Source organism: Nematolebias whitei, chromosome 2, assembly GCF_014905685.2.
Source record: "Nematolebias whitei isolate Nwh7 chromosome 2, NemWhi1, whole genome shotgun sequence".
Taxonomy (NCBI): domain Eukaryota; kingdom Metazoa; phylum Chordata; class Actinopteri; order Cyprinodontiformes; family Rivulidae; genus Nematolebias; species Nematolebias whitei.
Window position 1 is genome coordinate 35,582,694 of NC_056499.1, and position 23,239 is coordinate 35,605,932.

Consider the following 23,239-nt stretch of genomic DNA (forward strand, 5'->3'; position numbering starts at 1 on the left):
TCCCAGTTATCTGGACAGCGGTCCTTTTTCCTACAGCTGACCACAAAAGTGAAGGCAACTACCGAAGCATCATTCCGGGTGAGTCACTTAATTGTTAAGAAGAAGAAGTCCTTTCAAGACGGAGAGATGTCATTCATTGAAGCAGCTGACTCTTTGTTCAGAGACTTTAAAAATAACCCAGAAATATTATCTTCCATCAAAGCTCTCAGTTATCAAGAAGTACGGTTACAGTTAAAAGCAGCTGCTGTCAGGGCTGAGTTTTCACTTTTGTTCTCAAGTTCTCAGATTATTTTTCAAACATGAATTTACTCTCATTGTTTCCAGTTTCTTTGTGTGAAGAACAGAAGTTATTGCTGTGTTGTTTTTTTATTCTTTTGTACGTGGACTGTAAAAATAAATTGTCATTTTTTTATTTTTGAAACAAACTTTTGGGTTTTGTCATTTATGTTGCGTCCACAGCGAGCTGGGACTTAATCATTCATTCAACCTTTATTTATCCAGGTTAGTCTCATTGAGTCACGAGGACTCATTTACAAGAGAGACCAGTTTTAGACAAACAACATATAAAGTACATTCAACAATAAACTACAGTCAAATGAAATTAAAATAAATGCAGTGTTATGAAACAATAAATCAAAGTGCCATATAAAACATGGTAAAATACTAAAAACAAGAACTTAAAACATAAAAAGCATACTTAATATGTTTATAAATAAGTGTAAGTTTTGTATTTTTATAGTAGGTAGATCACTTGGACGTGGTCATTTTTAAAGTAGCTCACACTGCACTGATACACCAAACAAACGCTAAACGGTGCAGATACACGCTAAACATTAATAATGTAAAATAATGCGGTATATTAAACAGCAGCCCGAACATGAGTCTGTGAGTAGATGGGTACGAATGAATACAGCAGCATGAGATAGTCAGCAGTATGAGATCAGACGCTGTTATCTCAACCTTCAAACCACCATCAGTTTCACATTGCATGAGTATTACAGCAGAAATACTACCAAACTTTCTGCTGAAAGTGACGCAAGCTGTACCAGAAGTGCTACACCTCAACACTGCTGCTGCTATTTGTGCTTACAAATAATCACTTTATGAAAATAACCATGTACTGTGAAATCAAGAGAGATATAAAGGCTTATAAAGTAGCACTTGCATGAACCACTAGGCCTGTCACGATGACAAATTTTGTTGAGCGATTAATTGTCTCTGAAATTATAGCGATAAACAATAATATTGTTTGAAATTTTACAATAATTAGTAATTATTGTCAAATTTAAGAAGAAATGTTGGTCAATTTTTGTGTGTAGTACCTTTTTTGACCACTGGATGGCAGTATAAGACTGTTTGAACTGAAGGATGGATAGTGAGGGAGCGAGCCGCGTGTCTCTTTAAGAAAAATGGGAGGGAGGTCCCTTGTCGTAACATGGGCTGTCTCTCCTTTTTTCAGTTCTCAAAATGGCGGATGCGCGGTGTGGTTTGAGCTCTTTAGCACAGCATTTGTCACACAAAGCTTTTAATAAAAAAAAATAAGCAAACAAGTTCTCAGCTTCTTTTTTCAAAGAAAATCAACTTTTTAGACAAAGGCATGGGTTTCAACCATGAATTTTGGAGCTTCAACAAGACAGAGGTTTTTTCCCGAGGTCGAGCTGTTAGCTTTACTCGTAGCTTAGCTTCTCAGCTTTTGCTGCTTTTAACGATGCAAAAACACGATTTTGGACGGTTAAAATAGATTTTTATTAATCTTTATTTGACCAGGCAAATCCCATTGAGATCACAGACCTCTTTTGCAAGGGAGGCCTGGGCCTCCCTTTGTTTATTATTTTAAAGAAAAGAGAAAGGGAGGGGTCAGCAAAGAGCACCGGAGTTGAGCCTTTTGTCATCCAGTGTCTTCAGTAGAAAGAGAGACACGAAGAAACGGTAAAGCCGATACGATTAATTGATTTATTGTTTATCGCGACAGGCCTGTGAACCGCTCTCAAATGTTTTTAGACTGGAGCTGTTTTAAGATGGTGGCAGTTTACTTCATTCTTGGATACATCCAGACTAGCATTAGCTTGTTAGTTTTTAACTTTTTTCTTCTAATTTCAACACATCACAAAGCTATTTTTAACAGGCATTTTTTATACTCGTAATTCTTCCACAAAACTTTGAAAGGTAATAAAAAACACTCTACTGTAAAACTTATTTCTAACCATCTAGCAATGGTTAAGAGAGAGCATTTGCAGAACACTAAGAAGATTCCAGAGCAGAAAAGAAAAGTTTGTACCGTTTTTGATAAATTGAGTTAGAGCAAATCTCAAAGCCATGTTTAGTAAGTACGTTTTGCTTAGACTGCACAGTTAATCTAAAATAGTGTGTTGTTTGACAACTTGGCACCAGCTTTAGCAATATTTCCTATAACCTCACACAAACATTTTGGAAGTGTTCACGTTTGTGCTTTGATTTGCACATTATCTGCCTACGTGTTTTGTTCTATTACAAGTTCTCCACAGATGTGTGGTGAGGTACAACATGCCACCTCTGTGTTCAAAAAGCCCTCAGAGGACAAATTAAAGAGCACGGCAGCAGCAGTGGCCTGCCACAGCACCGTACTGACATAACACAAAGGAACTGGAATTGTACGTAAAAACAAACATCTGGATTAAAATGCAGATTTGTTTTATTAGCACGCTACGACTTGCTGCTAAATCTTAAGCAGATCATTTAAGTGGACCTTAATGACATCCCCCCCAAAGTTGCAACTTTATAAAAGTGTCACAAAATACAACTTTTGAAGTCCATCTAATCCAAGATGGTTGCCACAAGATGTGATCACATATAGGCCTGTCGCAATAAACAATAAATCAATTAATCGTATGGTAAATGACAATTATCAAACTCATTTTCATTTATCGGCTTTATCGTTTCTTAGTGTCTCTCTCGTTCTGCTGAAGACACGGCTCATTTTCTCTGCAAAAAGAAGCTGAGAACTTGTTTACTAATTTTTTATTAAAAACTTTGTGTAAAAAATGCTCTGTGAAAGAGCTCAAACCACACCGAGGGTCTGCCATGTCACCATGTCAGCCCATGTCACGTCAAAGGGCCTCCCTCCCATTTTTCTTAAAGAGACACGCTGCTCAACTATCCATCCTTTGGTTCAAACGGTCTTATACTGCCATCCGGTGGTCAAAAACAGGTACTACACTCAAAACAAATAACATTTCTTATAAAATTTGACAATTACTAATTATTGTTAAATTTCAAACAATATTATCGTTTATTGCAATTAATTTCTGAGACAATTGATCGCCCAGAAAAATTTGTTATCATGACAGGCCTAATCGCACAACATTATTTTCAATGTTTGACAAAAACAGCAATAACTTTGTCATTTTTCAGCATGAGATGATTTTAGTTGGAAGCTCTGGCAAGAAAGGTGGCAGGTGATGCATATTCTTTGAAGAAATTCTTGGTCTTTAATTAATTGTTGTTAAGGAACGGTAGCCTCTCTGCCATAATGAAATGTATATAAGCCAAAGGAACAGTGTAAGGCATTTCATAGAGCTCAAAGTAATTTATTAGAAATTGAATTGTTTTTGGTGATCAAGCCTGCTGACCTCTGTGCAATGTCTGACAGATATATTCTTGTAGAATCAGCTTTGTATAAAACCACACACTCCTTTTCTGTGATGACTAAAACACCAACAACTGCAGGTGTCTGCAAGTTCATGGGTTGTGTTTCTGCTGGAGGAACTTCCACAGACAGGATATATTTTTTCTGTTGTTGGTATTGGGTGCGAGGTCATCTTACAGTTGTTGTTTTTTCACTTTCACTATAACTGCAAGTCTGTCTTGGCCTGTTAATCAACAGTGCAGCTGCAAAGAGAGGAACGCCAAGCAGGGGACGAGAGACAATTGAGGAGAAGGAGAGAAAGGCTTCTCCTGCGAAGAGTGGAGAAAAACAAAGATGCTTCACTTAGTCCAGGAAAGACGGGGCCTCTCACCGGGGTGAGCGTGAAATAAAAAAATTTAAAAAAAACAGGGTAGTGGGTGAAACACAGTAAAACCAAACCTTCAGAACATAAAAGCAGTGAAGCATTATTTTATTCAGGCACCATAGCTCGGCAGCGTGGCACCTGATGATTGGTGCACGGGGGGTATAAATTTGGACACACATGCACAGGAAGTCACCTCTGCTCTGAAACTAACCAGCTCACAGCTCCGTCGTGACGACATTAGCTGTCTTGTCTGTGGTGCTGAGGTGAGCTTTAAAACAGATCAGCCACAAACCACAGTTCTGATATAAAAACGTGCAGGGAGAAAAGTTTATGCAGTTATAGGAACAAAACGTGCGACACTAAAATATGTCTCACAGACTTCGAAGAGAAGAAAAAGTGTGGGCTTTTGCAGAGGCGGCGCACCTCAGCAGATGTGTTTTTGATGAAGTTTTAGGTCAGGGCACATCTGGAATTCATTGATTTTCCAACTGACTTGCCCAGCTAGAGCTAAACACAAGCCTCATCGGTTCTCACACCTTTAGCCCCATTAACCCTTTACAGGTCGAGCTGGGAGAGGAAGCTGGAGTTTAACCAAGATCCTTTTGGCAGATGTTGCTCTTCTGTGACGACCCTACAGTAAAACTCTGGTTACAGTACAACTAGCTATCATTTCTGATTGACAAATGTTAGTTAAAAAGTAAACAAAGAAGATAAAGATCAATTTAATTAGATTAAAATTAATTACTGGGCTGTATCAAACAAAAATTATTAGGAGAAAATTAGTCTTTATGAAAATAACTAGAGAAATTGCACTTCCTGTGAAAATGCAGTGTGATTGCTTATTGCAGAAAAACTTGCTGAAAAACAGCTAAAATTAGTTAAAAGAACATGCTGAAATGTAGCTGAAATAGAAGACTAAGCCTACAAGAAAGCAGAAAGAACACACATTTGCTGAATTAGGTTGAAAAATGCAAAATGCTGAAAATAGCAACAACAAAAAGCTGAGAAGTAGCTGAAAATGCAGAAAGAAGCTTAAACACCCAGAAGGAAGTGGAAAGAGCTGAGAGGAGCTCCATAAATGTGGAATTAGCTGAAAATGATTAAATTAGCATAAAAACAGATAAGTAAAGAGCTGAAATAGCAGAAAAAGCTGAAACGAGCATAAAAAGTTAATTAGGCTGAAAGAGAAATTACCAAGAAAAATGAAATGAGCTAAAAAATACAAAAAAGTTAGCTAAAAAGTTAGAGCAAGCTTAAATTAGCAGAAGAAAGCAGAAAGAACACGTTTCCCCAGTTAGGCTGAAAAACGCAGATATAAGCACAAAAAAGTGAGAAATATCTGAAAAAAGCTGCAAATAGCAAACAAACAGCTGAAAAGTAGCTAAAAAGGCAGAAAGAAGCTTAACTTACCAGAAGGAAGTGGAGAGAGCACATTTTTGCTGAATTAGGCAGAAAAAAGTTGAAATTATTGCTAAAAAAAATTAGGAAATAGCCGAAAAAGCTAAAATTAGCATAAAACAGCTAAATAGTAGCTGAAATAGCAGAAAAAGCTTAAACTTGCAGAAATACGCTAAAAGGAGCATAACAATATGAAATTAACAGAAAGAAGTTAGACAAAGCACAAAAATGTTGTAGTTAGCAGAAAGAACATGAAAGGAGCACAAAACGGCTGAAAAAACAGTTGAAAGTAGCTGAAAAAAGTTAAAATTTGCACAAAGAAGCTGAAAGAAACTGAACCAGAACAAAATGTGAAAGGAGCAGTAAAATGTAAACAGATCTAAAGATTTGACGGATGTAAAACGAGCTCAAATCATTTTCTTTGAGAGAAAAATGGCAGAAAAGGCTAAATATTTCAAAAAGCTAAAGTAGGAAAAATAGCAAAAGTCATAGCAGGGTTGTCCTGACCGTTTTGATTTATGATTTGTTGCAATAGCTTGAACACTGCGCTATGAGAATCGCACCAAAAAACATAAGGAAGAAAAATGGATGATAATAGTGTGAACGCTTCATAATCAGTCACACTATTAGCCTGCAACTTACTGGGTTTGAATTAGGATCTGCTTATTGTTTAAGGCATCCCAACATTTATTGTTGCCTGCTGCCAAAAGACGGGCTTAGAAGGTCATGAATAGATGTACATTTACAACTGATGACAACCCTTCGGAGTCAAACCAATTCAAGATGCACACAACTAAGCAACTTCAGAAAACACAAAAAGGATATAATTTTCAGAAATTGAGCAAACATCTGATGTGGTAGTAGCTGAGAGTCATTCACAACACATACTCGAAGCACTATGTCTCAGAAAATTAGTGATAATAAGATCATCTTAGTCTAAAACTGGCATAAAGTGAGAAACTCTAGGCCTTAGGCTTTTCTTGTTATTATACATAAACTAAAATTAGCTAAAGTGAATTGGATCAAATTAAATTAAACTGATTTAAATTCAATTGAGAAACTGGTAACTTTATTTTCAACTTCCTCTTTGGTCCATCTGGAGCTAATGATGTCACAGGCAAACGTTCTGCACTAAATACTGGAAATCAACCCAAAGCTGCAGCATTAATGAACACGGCACACCCTGCAATAAAAAACATACAGGCTCACTCAAAGCAGGAACATGTGGCTCCATGAGGTCACCGACCCACTGACGGCCTAATATGTGCAGATCTGACTCGTCTGGACGCAGTGCAGTTTCATCTATTAGCATTTTTAGGATGCTTTTGTATATTTACTACAGTCTCTGGATCTACTGTCCTACAAGAATTGTAGTGTTTTTTTTTTTTACTATTTCTCAAAGGTCTGTCTATGAAATGCAGCTCTACATAGTTTATTTAGACCGGCCACTTCTGCTTCTGCCCCATAAGGCCCTTGCATGCTCCATCCGAAGCGGCCAAATCAGCTTTCGCTGACGTAGCTGCATGACAAAAGTTGCGTCATTTTATTCTCAGAGCAGCTTCGCCCGTCCTTTCTCAACACAAGGCCCGGGCAGAACTTTGTCTCACTGGTGTGTGCACCAAGTATTATGTGGTTGGTCAGAAGTTTGTGAGTATGTCAGTGCAGAAATGCGCTCAGACATTTAGCTGTACGACTCTTCAAACACTAAATTAGTCAAATGGCCAAAAACTCCAGGATGGAGATCATGCAGATACTGTATATGGAGGAGACTGTCTGCTGAAATGTGATGCCCTCTTCATGATAGATTTGTGGCCAAATGGTGGATGCAGGGACAGAATGGAGACTCTGATGGGAAGAAACCTGTGTGGTGACGTATACTGCAGCGGGATGGGTTTCCCAGGAGCTATGCATCTATGTCTCATGGACTATGAAAGGTGCTGTGAAAAATAATGTGACCACGAGCCGACTGTTCGGCTTTGGATGGAGTATGCTGAGTCCTTTAAGGTCCACTGTTCTTATTTCTTATGCACACACTGTCAAGGACAGCAGTTGTATTGTTTAATGTGGCAACAACCTGAGAATTAATTAAAAGAAGTGCAGCTAAGTTAAAGACCGTACCAAACATGGAGAAATATTGATCAATATAAATTTAAAATAGTCTAAGTATTTTGGTTCCTTGAAAGTATTGAACAGAATTTCTCGGTGCAGCCAGCGGGTGGAGGGTTTCCTTTTCGGTGGCCTCAGGATTCCATCTCTGCTCTTTGCAGATGGTGTGGTCCTGTTGGCGTCATCGTGCCGTGATCTTCAGCTCTCACTGGAGCGGTTCACAGCTGAGTGTGAAGTGGCTGGGATGAGAATCAGCACCTCGGAATCTGAGGCCATGGTCCTTAACCGGAAAAGGGTGGATTGCTCTCTTTAGGTCGAGGATGAGGTTCTGCCTCGGGTGGAGGAGTTCAAGTATCTCAGGGTTTTATTTACGAGTGAGTGACGAATGGAGCGTGAGGTTGACAAATGGATTGGAGCAACATCTGGAGTATTGTGAACTCTAGGCCAGTCTGTTGTGGTGAAGAGGGAGCTGAGCTGTAAGGAAAATTCTCTGTTTACCGGTCGGTCTACGTTCCTACCCTCACCTATGGACACGAGCTCTGGGTAGTGACCGAAAGAGATTGTAGCTGGACTCTCCCTTAGAGATAGGATGAGAAGTTCAGTTATCTGGGAGAGACTTGGAGTAGAACCGCTGCTCCTCCACATCGAGAGGAGCCAGTTGAGGTGGTTCGGGCATCTGGTAAGGATGCTCCCTGGGCGCCTCCCTAGAGAGGTGCTTCAGGCATGTCCGACTGGGAGAAGACCCCAGGACACACTGGAGAGACTATGTCTCTTGGTTGGCCTGGGAACACCTTGGAATCTTCTCAGAAGAGTTGGAGGAGGAGGCTGTGGAAAGAGCTGTCTGGGCCTCCTTGCTCAAGCTGCTGTCCCCGCGATCCGACTTCGGACTAAGCGGAAGATAACTGATGGATGGACAGATGGACGGCCTAAAGGCCAAACCTTTTTTGAAGGAATGTCTCTTGTCTGTTGCTGAAAAATGACATCAAACTTTACTCATAATGAGAAATCTTTTATGGTATCAACAGCCGTCACGCTCAGGGTGTGTATTGTGAAGGACTCACAGCTTCTACCACATCCATTTTAGCTCAATATGTAGAATTGACTGTTACAACCATTCTTGTGTTGGCTTATGTTGATTAGCTGTGGTGGCCATCTTGAACTGGGTTCACTTCCCTTTGTAGAAGTACTTCCAATGAATACTATCTGACAGCTTGGCTAAAATCCATCAAGTGGTTCACGAGATATTTTGCTAACAAACAGACCAATTTGCCTCCAATTCGTTAATAGCCAAGTCTTAAACAAAGACCTTGTTCAGGTTCTTAATATATGTTACTACCACACCTAATTTTAGATTTCATTAAAATTTTTCAGGTTTAATTTAACTTTGTCCAGTGGTTCACGAGATATTTTGGTAGTACAAAGACACACAAACATGGGCAAAAATAATATTGTACACTTTGGCTTTTCATCAACGGGCAATAATTAGGTCTGGTTAAACATTTTAACAGCAATGGATTCAAAATTAAAGCAAACTATGTTTCAAATTCTAATTAAGGCTAAAATTACTCTTTTGCCACACTGGGTGACGTATGTTCCCTCTCCAGCCATCTTTTTTTTTTTTTTTATCTAAAGAACTGCGTAAACAAATCATTCTTCTCATTGGACGGTTGATGCTGTGGTGGTAGCATGGGTCACAGATCGTTACTCAGAGAGGAAATCTATTTTTGTAATACTATCACAACCATGTGAGCAACAACATTACAAATTAACAACCATATATAGCACATATGAGACACAACTCCAGCCTTGTTTCACTACAGGACAGAGAAAAGAGACAACTAAAACAGTCGGATGTAAGGATGTGAAAGGCTGGCGCACAGCAGAACGCACTGTAATGACATCATTAATATGCTAAAGAGTGAATGACATCATTAAATGACATTTGGGGACCAGTTTTACAGATCTTAGCTGCATTTCACTGGAAACTTTTGGCAGCAGGAGTAGGTGCTTTTAGCCTTTCACTGACACTCACCCCCACTGTTTGCCACTGAAACTTCCTCCTTTATCCAACCTCTTCGTCATTGTGCTACTTAACCTCACTCTGGTTTTATATTAGGGATATACACACTTCCTCAAAGAACATTTCAATTCAATTCAGCCAATTGTAAAAGTAAAAATAAAATATGTGGTTTTGAAAAAGTCATAAATGAATAAAATTCCAAAGTGATAAAAACTAGAGGGGCATAGAGCCACTTTATCATTTTCCATCTGGTTTAATAGCTGACAAGTGTAAATACTATGACGAGACTTTCTCTGAGGCTTATCAGATGTGTTTTCTCCTGCTTGTCTATCTTTTTAGGAAAATATCTCATAAGCCACAGGATTCTGGTGACACTCTTAGAAAGTAATCACTGAGTGCACATCTATAACTATTTTTTTTTTTTTTTTTGCAGTCAACCCAATTCAAGACGTCTGCCAGAAAACGTAAATGTCTACAACTCAGTAGTTCAAGTTCAAGTCAATGTTATTGTCGTTCTCATCACATGTGATACATGAGGTGGAACACAATTATGTACACAGGGTCCCAGTTACACCCAACAATAGAAAAATATAAAGTGTGAATAGAAACAGTATATAAGGATCTAAGATATACACTAAGATATATGCCAAACGGCACGCCAAAGCGCTAAAATATACGCTAAACAGTAGTTCAGTATCCTGATGCATGCTCAATAATCCAGGTAGAAAAATCTAAAAAAGTTAAATCTGGTCCTCTGGACATTCAAAAAAACAAAACAAAACAAAGCAAAAACTAGATACGTTTCGTCTCTCATCTGAGAGACTTCCTCAGCCTGAGGTGCTGTTTTCAGCTCAGTCTCTTAAATAGCACCTTCACAGAGTGGATCAACCAGTTTGCTGCTGACAACCAAAACCAGCTGATCACATGATCAAGAAGGACCTTCAGCCTAACAATGGATCATTAGCACACTGATGGCTGTTTACTATTCACAGGGGGTTGAGTGATACTGGCAATAACAGCATTGTAAGAGGGGGACAATTGAACCCGGAGGCCTCCACCCCTGTTTAATGATGGACGATTTCTTTTCACAAAGATGGCCTCCTTTACTCCTCTCTCAAACCATCGTTCCTCTCTGTCCAGGATGTGAACATCTTCATCCCTGAAAGAGTGACCGCTGGCCTGGAGATGAGTGTAGACCGCAGAGTCCTGGCCTGATGATGTTGATCTTCTGTGCTGGGCCATCCTTTTGGCCAGTGGCTGTTTAGTTTCCCCGATGTAAGACTGATCACAGCCCTCCTGACACTGAACAGCATACACAACACAACTCTGTTTGTGCCGGTGGACTGGATCTTTGGGATGAACCAGTCTTTGCCGTAATGTATTTTGGGGTTTAAAAGCCACTGGGACGTTATGTTTAGAAAATAAACATCTCAGTTTCTCTGATACTCCCTCAACATACGGAATGACCTCTGGTCTGGGTCTGGGTTCCTCCTTTTCACCTGATGGCTGACTGGAGTCCTGTTTGGGTTTCTTCTCTGCTTTCAGGAAGGCCCAGTTAGGATATCCACATTGCTCTAGTGCCTGTCTTGTGTGGGATTTCTCCTTCTGCCTGGCTCCTGAGTTAGTGGGGATGCTGTCTGCTCTGTGATACAGAGTCCTGATGACTCCTAACTTGTGCTCCAAAGGGTGATGGGAGTCAAACTGCAAATACTGGTCTGTGTGGGTTTGTGGTACACCTCAGTTTGCAAATGTCCTCTATCAGAGACTGAGACCTCACAGTCCAAGAAAGCCAACCTGCCATTTTTTTCATCTTCTCGTGTGAACTTGATGTATTTATCCACAGAGTTGATGTGGTCAGTAAAATGTTGGACTTCCTGAGATTTAATTTTAACCCAGGTGTCGTCAACATACCTGAACCAATGACTTGGTGGTGTCCCTGAAAAGGACGTCAAGGCTCTCTTTTCGACCTCCTCCATGTACAGGTTGGCATTAATAGGAGAAACTGGAGACCCCATAGCACACTCATGTTTCTGCCTATAATATTGCTCCCCATATGTGAAGTAGGTTGACTGCAGGCACAGTTTCAAGAGTTGGCACAGTTGTTCTGTGGAAAGTGTGTTCCTACTGCTCAGAGTGGTGTCTGATTTTAATCTTAAACTGACCACCTCTACTGCATCATCAACAGGAATGCAAGTAAAGAGTGATGTGACATCAAAAGAGACCATTGTTTCATCAGTCTCCATGATGACATCCCTGACCTTATCCACAAAGTCCATGGTGTTCTGTATGTGGTGTTCTGAGCTGCCAACTAAAGGGATGAGTACAGATGCCAGATATTTGGAAACATTGTAAGTGACAGAGTTAATCATACTAACAATTGGTCTTAAAGGTACACCTTGTTTGTGGATTTTAGGTAAACCATACAGACTAGGTTTGGCCTCCCCTGGGTACAGTCTGTGGTACAGAAAATGGTCAATAGCCTTGTCCTGCTCAAAAAAAAAATTCAGGCAATCTATTAACTTCTTGTAACCACTTCCTGGATCTCTTTTCAGAGGTTCATAAGTGGTTAAGTCACTAAGGAGTCTCATAACTTTCTCATGATAGTCTTTCTGGTTCAAAATCACTGTGCACCTTCCTTTGTCTGCTGGGAGAATGAAGATGTTTTTGTCCTTGCTAAGAGTGGTGAGTGTGTCCCTCTCCTCTCTACTGATGTTGGAAGGTGGTGGTTTGGCATTGCTGAGGCAGGATGAAACTTTGATTCTGAGTTGTTCTGCTTCAGCCTCTTTCATTTTGTTGTTGCGGATGGCTGATTCTGTGGCTGTGATCATCTCCACCAGAGGAATTCTACTTGGTGCAACCGCAAAGTTCAGTCCCCTGGCAAGAATCTCTGTCTCCAGCTGGGTGAGTTATCTGTCAGATAAATTCTTTTCTGTCTCCCTGGCATGTAATTGACTACTGGAGTGTTGTCCTACACTGAATGTGTTGTTATTGGAAATGTGATGGTGTTAATGAGTTATTAGTTCAGTAGTACATTTTAGCTCAATACCTGTAAAATACAGGTTTTGAGCTAAAATGTAGTGGTGTGGTAGTAGCTGAGCATCATCTCCAACACAATTCATGAGCTCTAACAGATTGTCTAAATCCAACTGACTGTCTTATGAACTCAACGTACAGTATTTTCAAATGGACACCACAGAAGGCCCACCACACTGCTCCACGCAGGACCCCGATATGCTATCACCATAATAAACCACCATGACTGTGCTATGAAAGTTTCATACATGCTCAAAACCCTTCATGACCTATCACACTGTATCCCAAGAGCACCACTGTGTTCTTAATACACACCTGAGGACCTCTCCAAGATCCTGCAAAGACCATCTATGTTCTGGATGATTTTTTAAAACGGTAGCGACTTCCACATCCAGCGTGAAGGGGCCTTAACCGATCAATGTTAGTAGTTTAAACACATGGTTGTGTTACACCTGACTGAACTTTACAGATCACAGGTTCAGGCCACAATTTTTGACTGAAACAACACATTTTATTCTCATACACTGAGTCCAATTTTCTGTGATGGACTTGCAGCCTGTCCAGGGTGTTACCCGTCTTTCACAATTGCAGCTAGAGACGGGTCCCAACTCCCTCGCTACCCATAAAGGAAAAAATAAAGTAAAGAAAATGGATAGATGGATGGATGGATCAGACTTTCACATGAGCAGAAGGGGAAAGTGCAGCGTTCTGAATGTTTCTCATGTACACTTTGACATGTAGCTTACACAGAGTCAAACCGTCAAAGGCCTGACATTTCTGTGATGGATGGCTGTCTACTTTTGGTTTTCTAAAATCAGTCTAAACCTCTAACTGCAGACATTTAATGACATCTTAAAATGTTTTCTTTGGCTCAGCAATGAAAATTAAAGACCTAGCATGCCCTGAAGGAATGCATAATGCCCATCGCCTGTCACGTTATCTTTTTAAATAAAATCCTCTTATGTGGATAATTGGTGGGATTATAGTTGTTTTGGTCAGTTTTTAATTACATTATTCACAATCATGAAATACTACAAGATCTTGCACAATTTGTAAGCACTATTGCATGTAGATAAGTGTTAAACTGGGTTATAGACAGTTTTATGTTGTAACCCTCCCTCCTGCTGCCCTTGGGTCAAAATGACCCATGGGCAGCAGGAGGGTTAAAAGGTCAGTTGGCAGTGATGGTCATCTTGGATTGAGATGACTTCAAAAGATAATCTGTTGTAGATGTAGTTCTATTGATTATTTTATGAATGTTTCAGGAAAATCCATCGTTATTCATGAGATATTTTACTAACAAACACAGCTGACAAAGCTTAAGCAAAATCTCAAGTGATCATTTTGTGCTGCAAGTTTGTTTTGGTGTTGACTGTCCGCAACTCCCACAGAAGATCTTTGACTCAGTTTCTGTAAAACTGCGTTTGCAGCTAGTGATTTGATTTGGAATCCATCTCGAATTGGATTAACTCCAAAAGTTAATCTGTTGTGGATGCACATCCAATAAATACTTTCTGAGAGTTTCATTAAAATGTATCCAGTGGCTCATGACATTTTGCTAACATACAGTGAGACAAAGGCAAAAACATCATCGTCCATCATTCGCTTGTCAATGGTGGGCGATAACGATACTTTCACTGCAGCTGTCAGTCAACTAGCCCAGTCTTTATAATGAATGCCGATACATGTACAGTTAAAACAAATAGATAAAAATGGAGATGTGTTTCTTTGGCTGATGGAATGGTTGTTGAATTATAAACAACAAAAAAGTTAAAATCATGTAATCTGGACCAGTTTCTATAAACGTTTTGTCTCCCATCCGGAGGACTTCTTCAGTCTACAGACTGCCAACCAGATCTGTCTCATGCCGTCACTGCTGTGCTTCAAGCCAACCTCCTGTGGAATCTCAGAAACAGGCTTTTAACACACCCAAACAGGGCCCACCCATCCAAAACAGTCAATCATCATGTATAACAATCTTGTTGAATTGTCTTCCTGCTAACCTGTCTGCTAACATAGTCCCGCCAATTAAGGAAGAAAAACTTTGGTCATTTCTTATTCACTTCGTATCGATCTCTTCCTTGTGTTGTAAACAAAATCTGGCAAAATATCTTCCAGAAACATCTTCTGCTCATCTTTCCACAGACTGAGCACTCGTCGTTCCTACAAGAAGACACGGAGCACTTAGAACGAGAACTCTTCTTTACTTTCCCAGAAACTGTCAGCTGTGTTCCAGTAAGAAGATGTACACACACGTACGCACTGACACACACACTTTCATTGTGCAGCAGGGGCCGTAATCGCACGGCAATCATAAGAGAGGGTTAATTGTTTTCTGGCCAACGCATAATGTGGCAGTCTGTTTCCTCTTGGCTAAACGGGTCAAGCAGACACGTCACATACTGCACTCTGGGTCAGCGCAATGGAGATAAAGGGGACGACACACACAGGAGACAAAGGACCATGATGCAAAGGGTCATGAAGGGTTTCTGGGTAGAAGATAAAGGACAAAAAGGAAAGCTGAGAGGAAGAAAGTAGGTTTAACGTTCTAAATGCAGAGACCAATGTGAGAGGACCGGCAAAGCTCACTAAATACAAGATATTTTCCAATATCTAAACTTTAAAAACTGACGTAAAAGCAATAAAATAATAATATGGAAGATTTTTTTTTTGTCAGGTTTTTGTCCTAGATTTAAACTCGAACGACACTAATAAGACAAAATGAACACTTGGAATATAAAACGGTTCCTTTTCAGGCAGTTTCACTTCAGACACTCAGGGATTCCCCAGACAAACTGGACCCCAGGTTTCACATCACAAAATGACCTCTTACCACGTCTAACAAAAGTTACTAGGAAACGATTCAACCAACGTTATTGAAATCATTTGCGTCAGTTCTAGTTTTCACATGAAAACGAGCTGCTATTTCTAATAATTCAGATGAACAACTTGTCTAAAGATAACTTTATAAAATTATATTTCTAATCGTGTCTACTCTGAGCATCCTGAAAGTCGACGGATCCATAAATAAAACGCTGATTCAAACCTGCCCTAACATACCCAATTAAAAAAAAAAAGATTATATTAAAATATATTAAAACCTACAACTAAACGCATGTGAATGCAAATCAAAGCTCACTTCAATAAACTTCGACACCGAGTTTTTATGCATGTTATTCATCAGAGTCCAACAAATCTATTGCATAACTGCAGTTTTTCATTGAATTTAAGTTTTATGAAAAATTAAAAAGGTAAATACATATATGCTTTTTTACATTGTAAAGTTTTACTTATAAAGACAAAATGAAATGGTTTTTTAATCCTCAACACGTCTTAAAACCTCAGAAAAACCACTCGTGAGCATTTCTCAGTGTTAATACTGCCTTTGTTTACAGCTCTCTGACAGAGATCCAGTCAACTTGAGGACTGGTCTTTAACTGGGTCACTCCGACGCCTATTCTTTTCATTTTCAGCCATTCTGTTAAAGGTTTGCTGCCGTGTTTGGGATCATCATCCGGTTCTGTGACCCAGTTTGGTCCAAGTCGTCAAACAAAGAATCACACATTTAACTCTACAACACTTTAATGTTCAGAGGAGTCCATGTTCAACTCAAGGACACACAAGATACCCTGGTCTCGTGGCTGCAAAATAAGCCCATATCGTGACCCCTCCACCGCCGTGCTCAACAATTTGTATGAAGTGTTTGTGCTGAGAGTTTTCGTTGAATTTGGTGCTGGGAAGTTATAATCAAACATCTCAACATTTGTCTTGTTTTTTTTTTTAACATGGACTCAATTCATTCACCCTTACAGTTTATCCAATCCCAAGATTTGTGGGGGGATCCCATTTAATTACAGGGAAAAAATTTTTTTTTATCATAACAAGTTATCAATAAAAAGACCAAATTTGCATTTTTAAATTGCATTACAAACAAATAAACAAACCAACAACTAAATAAATAAATAGGGTCAATAAACGGTTAACACGACATAAAGGCGAAGTCACTTCTCTAAAAGCTTTGTATAAATATGTAACTTTGCAAACTTAGCGATGCTCCCAAGCTCCATTTAGAGCTTTTTATTTTCCAAAAACACAACCTACTTATTTACTCTTACTTATTCATTCCACCGTCTGACCGTGAACTTTATATACAGTAGTCCCTCGTTTATTGCGGGGGATCCATATCCTGAATCCCTGCGATAAGTGAAAAACTGCAAAGTATAGGAATAGTAATACAAGTAGTAATTTATTTATTTTAGTATGTATTTATATATGTATGTATATACTGAATATATATATGTATATACAATATATATATATACAGGTGTTTTAAACCCTTCCAACATTCTTGCAATATTCTAAACAATGTTCTAAACACTCTAAAAGAGCACAGCATGTCATGATCTCAGCTCTCTGCCTCCTGCTGCAATATCTGCAATCTGCCAGCGCTCTTAGCCACGCCCACTCCTCCGCTGCAGAACAGAGATATGACGCGCTGCAGGAGGAAGCTTCTCTTGCAGCTGTGGGCTGCACACAGGTGCAGCAGGTGCTAAATAATTTAAAATAATTTATTTTAAATGAAAATTCCATGCCGCTCGTGTGGCTCATCCATCAATTGTGTGTCATCCAATCTTATTTTGAAAAACCGCGGTAGAGCGAGTCTGCGAAAAACGAACCGCGACGTAGCGAGGGACTACTGTATTATATAACAACTGACGTAAGCAAACTTAGAAACACAGCTTTTAGGTTTCTTGTTTGTCTTGTTTTTGTTCAACAAAAGTTTCTGTGAGCGTCCCGTGGTCTAATCTCAGGGGAAACTTATGAGGCATCAACGCACATATTGTTAGGCAGAAACAAGTGCTTCTCTAATATCACTGCTGGTGTAATCTCGACACAATGAATGCTATAAACCAACTAAATGAGCTTCTAGACGTGCAGCATGCTACCTGGAAATTTGGAGCGAGCTACTACGCTTCAACTTATATTTTTTAAATAAGCATAAATATGACACAGATTGATGTGTCATGTGTTGGTAATCTGTCATATATGTATTTTAAGACCTGCTAAGGACTACGTTATAAAATATGTTCCAAAGCCTTCAAAATAAAAGATGGTGTCATAACTTTTCACAGTTACACAATTGTCTTCAATAGACAGTACAATTTTCAGTCTGCTCACGTCAAATTAAACTGCCCCCCTGTGTTCCCACCTCTTACAGACGTGAACCATTCTGTGATGCCATCTAATACGAACGGATTGTGTGTTGCTGCGCTGCGATAAATGATCCACAACGTCTGCAAAGTTGCGGTATTTTGAGAAAGTGCGTAACGTCTAAGAAGGAGAAATGTGTGAGTGTAAAACTTAAATGTTTTACTTTCTACATGTAACACTCAAAGGGTGTGGCAGTGCGCTCGTGAAAGCGCATGGAGCAAGTCCCCTGTACACAACATAGTATGTCTCTGCAGAACTTCCCCTTTCTAGTAATGCTGCTTCCTCAAAGCGTCCGGTTCTTGTGGTGCAGCTCAGAAGTTAGTTAGAAAATTCCTCAACTTTTTTGTTTAACTGCTGGTTAATGACATTCTGTAAAATATAATAGTTCTAGGTCCTGTTATGTCTTTCCTCAGACATATTTGCTCAGAAATTCATATTGGAATAATTACATTTATTAAGCTTTTGTTAAGCTGATATTGGGCAGCACGGTGGAACAACCGGTAGAGCTGCTGCCTCTCAGCGAGCAGGTCCCTGGTTCAAACCCCGGTCCAGGGTCCTTCTGGGTGGAGTTTGCATGTTCTCTCCGTGCATGCGTGGGTTTTCTCCGGGTACTCCGGTTTCCTCCCACAGACCAAAAACATGCATGTTAGACTGATTGGTAACTTTAAATTGTCCCTAGGAGTGAGTGAGTAAATGTTTGTTTGTCTCGTTTGTCTCTATGTGTCCCTGTGATGGACTTGCGACCCGTCCAGGGTGTACCCCGCCCCTCACACAGTGATTGCTGGACATGGGTACCAGCGACCCCCGTGACCCAAAATGGAATAAGCGGGTAAAGATAATGGATGGATGGATAAACTGATATCTTAGCCCGTAATTATACAATCAGAGAAGGTATCATTTGGGTAGTACATTGATTTAGTAAAATGTTAACTCATTAGATGAGTGAAGTATTGATGGCTGCCCCCACCCCTTCAAACAGGACTTCCCTGCCAAAAACCTTTAATGCTGTGTATGTAACCTAACACTTGATGAGATAATGCAATTCACACAAGTATGCAATGGGTGTAGTAATCACGCCGAACTAAGCACAACACCCTTCCAACTTAGAATCCTTCGTGCCTTTTGTTTGAGCTTTTTGCAGTTTGCACCCACACACAGTTTTTATTAAAAATGTAATATTTTAAACGGAGTTCCGCGGCTCTGGCTCCGGGTTTCTCGGGAGTTTTGAGCAACAAGCTGAAGCAACAGGCTGGCAGGTGGGCAGGTGCTCTTCGAGCCAAACGATATTAGCTGTGGCAGATGTTGAGTGTTGTAGTAAAACACCGCCTTCTTGTTAATCTTATAAAACTCTCAGTCCACACTGACACCGTGTCCGTGGGCCCTCGGTCCTGCTGCGAAAAGTTGGTCGCGCCCGTTTTTCTTTCCACCCTCGCCTTGTACAACGTGACACAACTCAAACACAGTAAAAGTGAGACATCGCTTCAGTAAAAGTCCAAAAGCACGAAACATTTGGACCGAGTACTCACATCTTCCATTATAAAGGAGCAGGGTCCGTTATGTGGCTGACAGTCCGCTCAAAATCACACGACGCCGCAGTTTGTTTCAATGGTTGTGTAGTTTTTATTCCCCTCGTCCTGAAACTTCTCACTTGTTGACGAGCGGAGGACACATTTCCAGCAGCAAATGTTGAAAACAAGGAACTGTGCGCTTTATGACACCGAGGCTCGCATCGTTTTCCTCTTTTCGCCTCGGAGGAGGAGGAGGACGCTGCGCTCACACGCACAGAACAAGAAAAAAAGTTTTTGGTTTCCGGTTGAAGAAGTTCCTTTTTTTTTTTTTTTTTTGCGCTCGTGAATCAACAGTTCTGTCGAGGACGAGGAGGAAGTGTGCGCCCACCGGCCCGGAGCTCCTCACCGGCTTTGAGGCACTTTCTGGGGCTGGGTTTGAAAGATCGCGCTTGCCTTCAGGCGCAGCATCCTCTGAGCGCCATGTGGTGTTTTTACGACCAATTCCCTCACTGTCTGCTCCATCTTGCTGCTTTTACTCGGGACATTCGGACAGATTCTTGCTATAGTTGCTGTGTCAGATTTATCTGAACTTCCTGGTAGGCGTGGCAGCCATAAAAACTAATAGCTAACAGATCACTTATGGGCCACCAGATCACACCTACAGTTTGATAAGGCTGCTGATGCTTATCAAGAAAAATACAATAAAATGATCTGATTCAGCTCTTTAATAAAACAACACGTGACTTTCTTTGGGTAAGCTCTCAGCACATTGCTCTCAGACTGCAGGCTTACTTGTGGTTCCTAGAGATTCCAAAATCAGAATGGGAGGCAGCTGCTTTTAGTTGTCAGGCTCCTCTCTTGTGGAACCAACTTCCAGTTTCTGTCCGTGAGACTGTTGTCTACTTAGGCTTAAGTCTTTCCTTTTTGATAAATCCTATAGTTAGGCGTCAGAGTTCATGCTCAATCATCCAGGTACAAAATCCATTAATGGTCAGTCAGGTCACCTGGACAGTTTCTATTTTGTGGAAAGACGTTTCACCCTCTATCCAGAGGGCTTCATCAGTCTGAAGAGTGCCAAGTAAACCGTTTTCCCTGCTAAGCAGTACACTCCTTTAGTGGACTAACCAATTTGTTGGAGATAAGATGGTTTCTGGGGGCCAGTGTTGCCAGGTGAGAAATGTAGGATTATCGTACTAGAGACATAAAATTATTGTATTTTGAAGGAAATAATTGTACACCCGTCATAACCAAAATAACAAATCTATTAACGCACTATAGTAGTGATGGGTCCGCTTCCAGACCGGCTCTGCTTCTTCTTCTTTTCTTTTCCTCACTCATGGGGCGGGCGCAGCGGACTATTCATCCAATCATGGCCGTTGTTCTGAGGCAAACGCAAACACGTCACTCGTAGGTCACATTTAGAAAAGCACTTCCAGCCAATCGTGCATCTGTCTGCGGACACAGATGCCTTCAGGGTTCACAAAAAACTCCGACAGATAGTTGCGACAGGCTGATGACAACTATTACAACCACACATTCACGGAATGATCAAATGATCGTATATTTGGCCTTTTTTGGGGATTATTGATCGTACATCGTACAGAGGGCAAAATTGTCGTACAAATACGATAATTATCGTACACCTGGCAACACTGCTGGGGGCTGTCCTGTCCCCCGTCGACTCCGCCCAGGCAGGCAGCCACAGCCAAAGTGGTTCAAGACATCAAAGTTCATGCTCAATCATCCAGGTACAAAATACAATAATTGGTCAGTCAGGTCATCTGGACAGTTCCTTTTTTGTGGAAAGACGTTCGGCCCTCTATCCGGAGGGCTGCAGTTGGGGTTGGCTTGGGTTTCCTGAGCTATCCCTTAGTTATGCTGCTATAGGCTTAGAGTAATGAAGGACAAACTGACCTCATTTCTTCACTCTGCTGGTGTCTTTGCTCTACTCTACCTGTTTTGTATTTGTAATTTTTTCTATGTATGACATGTGTTTTTGTCTCACCTGCACTGACATCTGGACCTGCCATTCTGTGTTTGTTCTTCCTTTGTCCTCTCAAACACAGCCTGTTGAAGCAGATGGCCACTCGACCTGAGCCTGGTTCTGCTGGAGGTTTCTTCCTGTTGAAAGGGAGTTTTTCCTTTCCACTGTTGCCCTTGTGCTTGCTCAGGATGGGAGACTGTGGTGAAGTGAAGATTCAACGAGTCTGCTGGATTCCTTAGACAGAGAACTTTGCTAACTGTCTTTTCCATGTATGTGAATGTTTCTGTACATCACCCTGAGACAACTTCTGTTGTGATTTGACACTTTAAAAATAAACTGAATTGAGCTGAACTGAATTGAACTGATAGAGCCTAAGCCAAAATGCAACAAAATGATGGGCTGATACCAGCAGGAAAATATGCTGTAATCATCTTTTGCATAACTTTGTTTGTCACAATGTTGTGAAATATGTTTGGGGGTTTTTTGGCTCACTCCACGCAGCGTTGAAAACTGCTAATTTAGACACAGTTTTTTGTAAGTGCCATCACATTTAATCAGGTATGAGCTTTGATTGGACCTTTTCTACACAGGACCATCATCCTCCTGTTGCCTGACCCAAGCTTCATGTTTGGCTCTAAAATACTTTGAAAATGGAGGAAACTGTAGTTCACTCTCATCACTGCAAAAATAAAACAAACATATCATTACCCCTCCACCACTGTGCTTGACAGTGGGTATGTGGTGTTTGTGCAGATTTGCTGTCTTTGTTGTTCTTCAAACAGATTATGTAAATGGTCTATGGTTATGGTCTAAAATATCCTAAAGACATAGTCCAGGAGTCTTTTAGTTTGTTTATATGCAGCATAGTAAACTTCAGAATGATGCTGTTGTTTTATTATTTATTTATTAACATTTACTTAACCAGGCAAACCCCACTGATATCACAGGTCTCTTTTGCATGGGAGGCCTGGACCTGAAGGCAGTATAACATGCATGTTTGGATCCTTTTACAGTTAGAAAAAAACATTATTTTTCCTAATTGTTAGCAAAGATCTTCTGATTTGAAACTGGATTCCTGGGATTTTGAATTTTTTTCTGAGCGCAGCACTGTCTGACCTTGTGACACACTTGTTGTGAGTAAAATGTAGCCATAGTTGTGTTCTGAAAGGTTGTCACTGTCCTCCTTAACACCCCTGCATCACTTTAACTTGGTTTCAGGTTTGAGACATCAATTATTTTGTAAATTTGTCATTGCTTTGTGCTAACATTGTGGTCCAGGAGGTTGTTGGTGTAACAAGTATTGTGATTTCATTGCACAATGTCAGTGTTAAATTTTTATGTGTCCTAAATATTTTCTTTAATTACATTGAACAAAATTATTGCTGTCAGACTGGAAGCCATTGTGCATTAAAATGCAACTTCCATACATTATCTTTATCCGCTTCTTCCTTTTCGTGTCACGGGAATCACTGGTGCCCATGTTCAGCCATCACTGCCTGAGAGGTGGGACACCCTGGACAGGTCTCCAGTCCATCACAGGGACACATAAAGACAAACGAGACAAACAACCATTCACTCTCTCTCACACCTAGAGACAATTTAGAGTTACCAATCAGCCTAACATGCATGTTTTTGGTCTGTGGGAGGAAACCAAAGTACCTGGAGAAAACCAAGGCATGCACGAAGAGAACATGCAAACTCCACAAAGAAAGGTCCCGGATGGGGATTTGAACCTGCGACCTTCTCGCTGAGAGGCAACAGCTCTACCAACCAATGCAATTTAGTATTCATAATATTCCAGATATTTCCATATAAAAAAATACACACTTTCTTTAAGTGGTTTGTGCCAACTACAAGATTTCTCTCTCTCGTGTACTGTGATAAATTAAAGCCTGTGGTACATTGTAAGGTTGCAGATTCTGACTAGGAAGCTTTTATACATATTTATATATATATATATATATATATATATATATATATATATATATAT

At 40.3% G+C, this 23,239-nt stretch overlaps 1 protein-coding gene across 1 annotated transcript in view; it reads right to left on the reverse strand.

The window, feature by feature from the left end:
- The window catches only part of plekho2 (pleckstrin homology domain containing, family O member 2), a 29,925-nt gene extending 10,445 nt beyond the window's left edge, over positions 1-19,480 (reverse strand). Inside the window, exon 1 of the mRNA XM_037697654.1 lies at positions 19,284-19,480. Within this exon, the coding sequence (XP_037553582.1) occupies positions 19,284-19,292 (9 nt within the window). The 5' untranslated portion in view covers positions 19,293-19,480. The remainder of the gene's footprint in view (positions 1-19,283) is intronic.
- Positions 19,481-23,239: the final 3,759 nt, after the last annotated feature.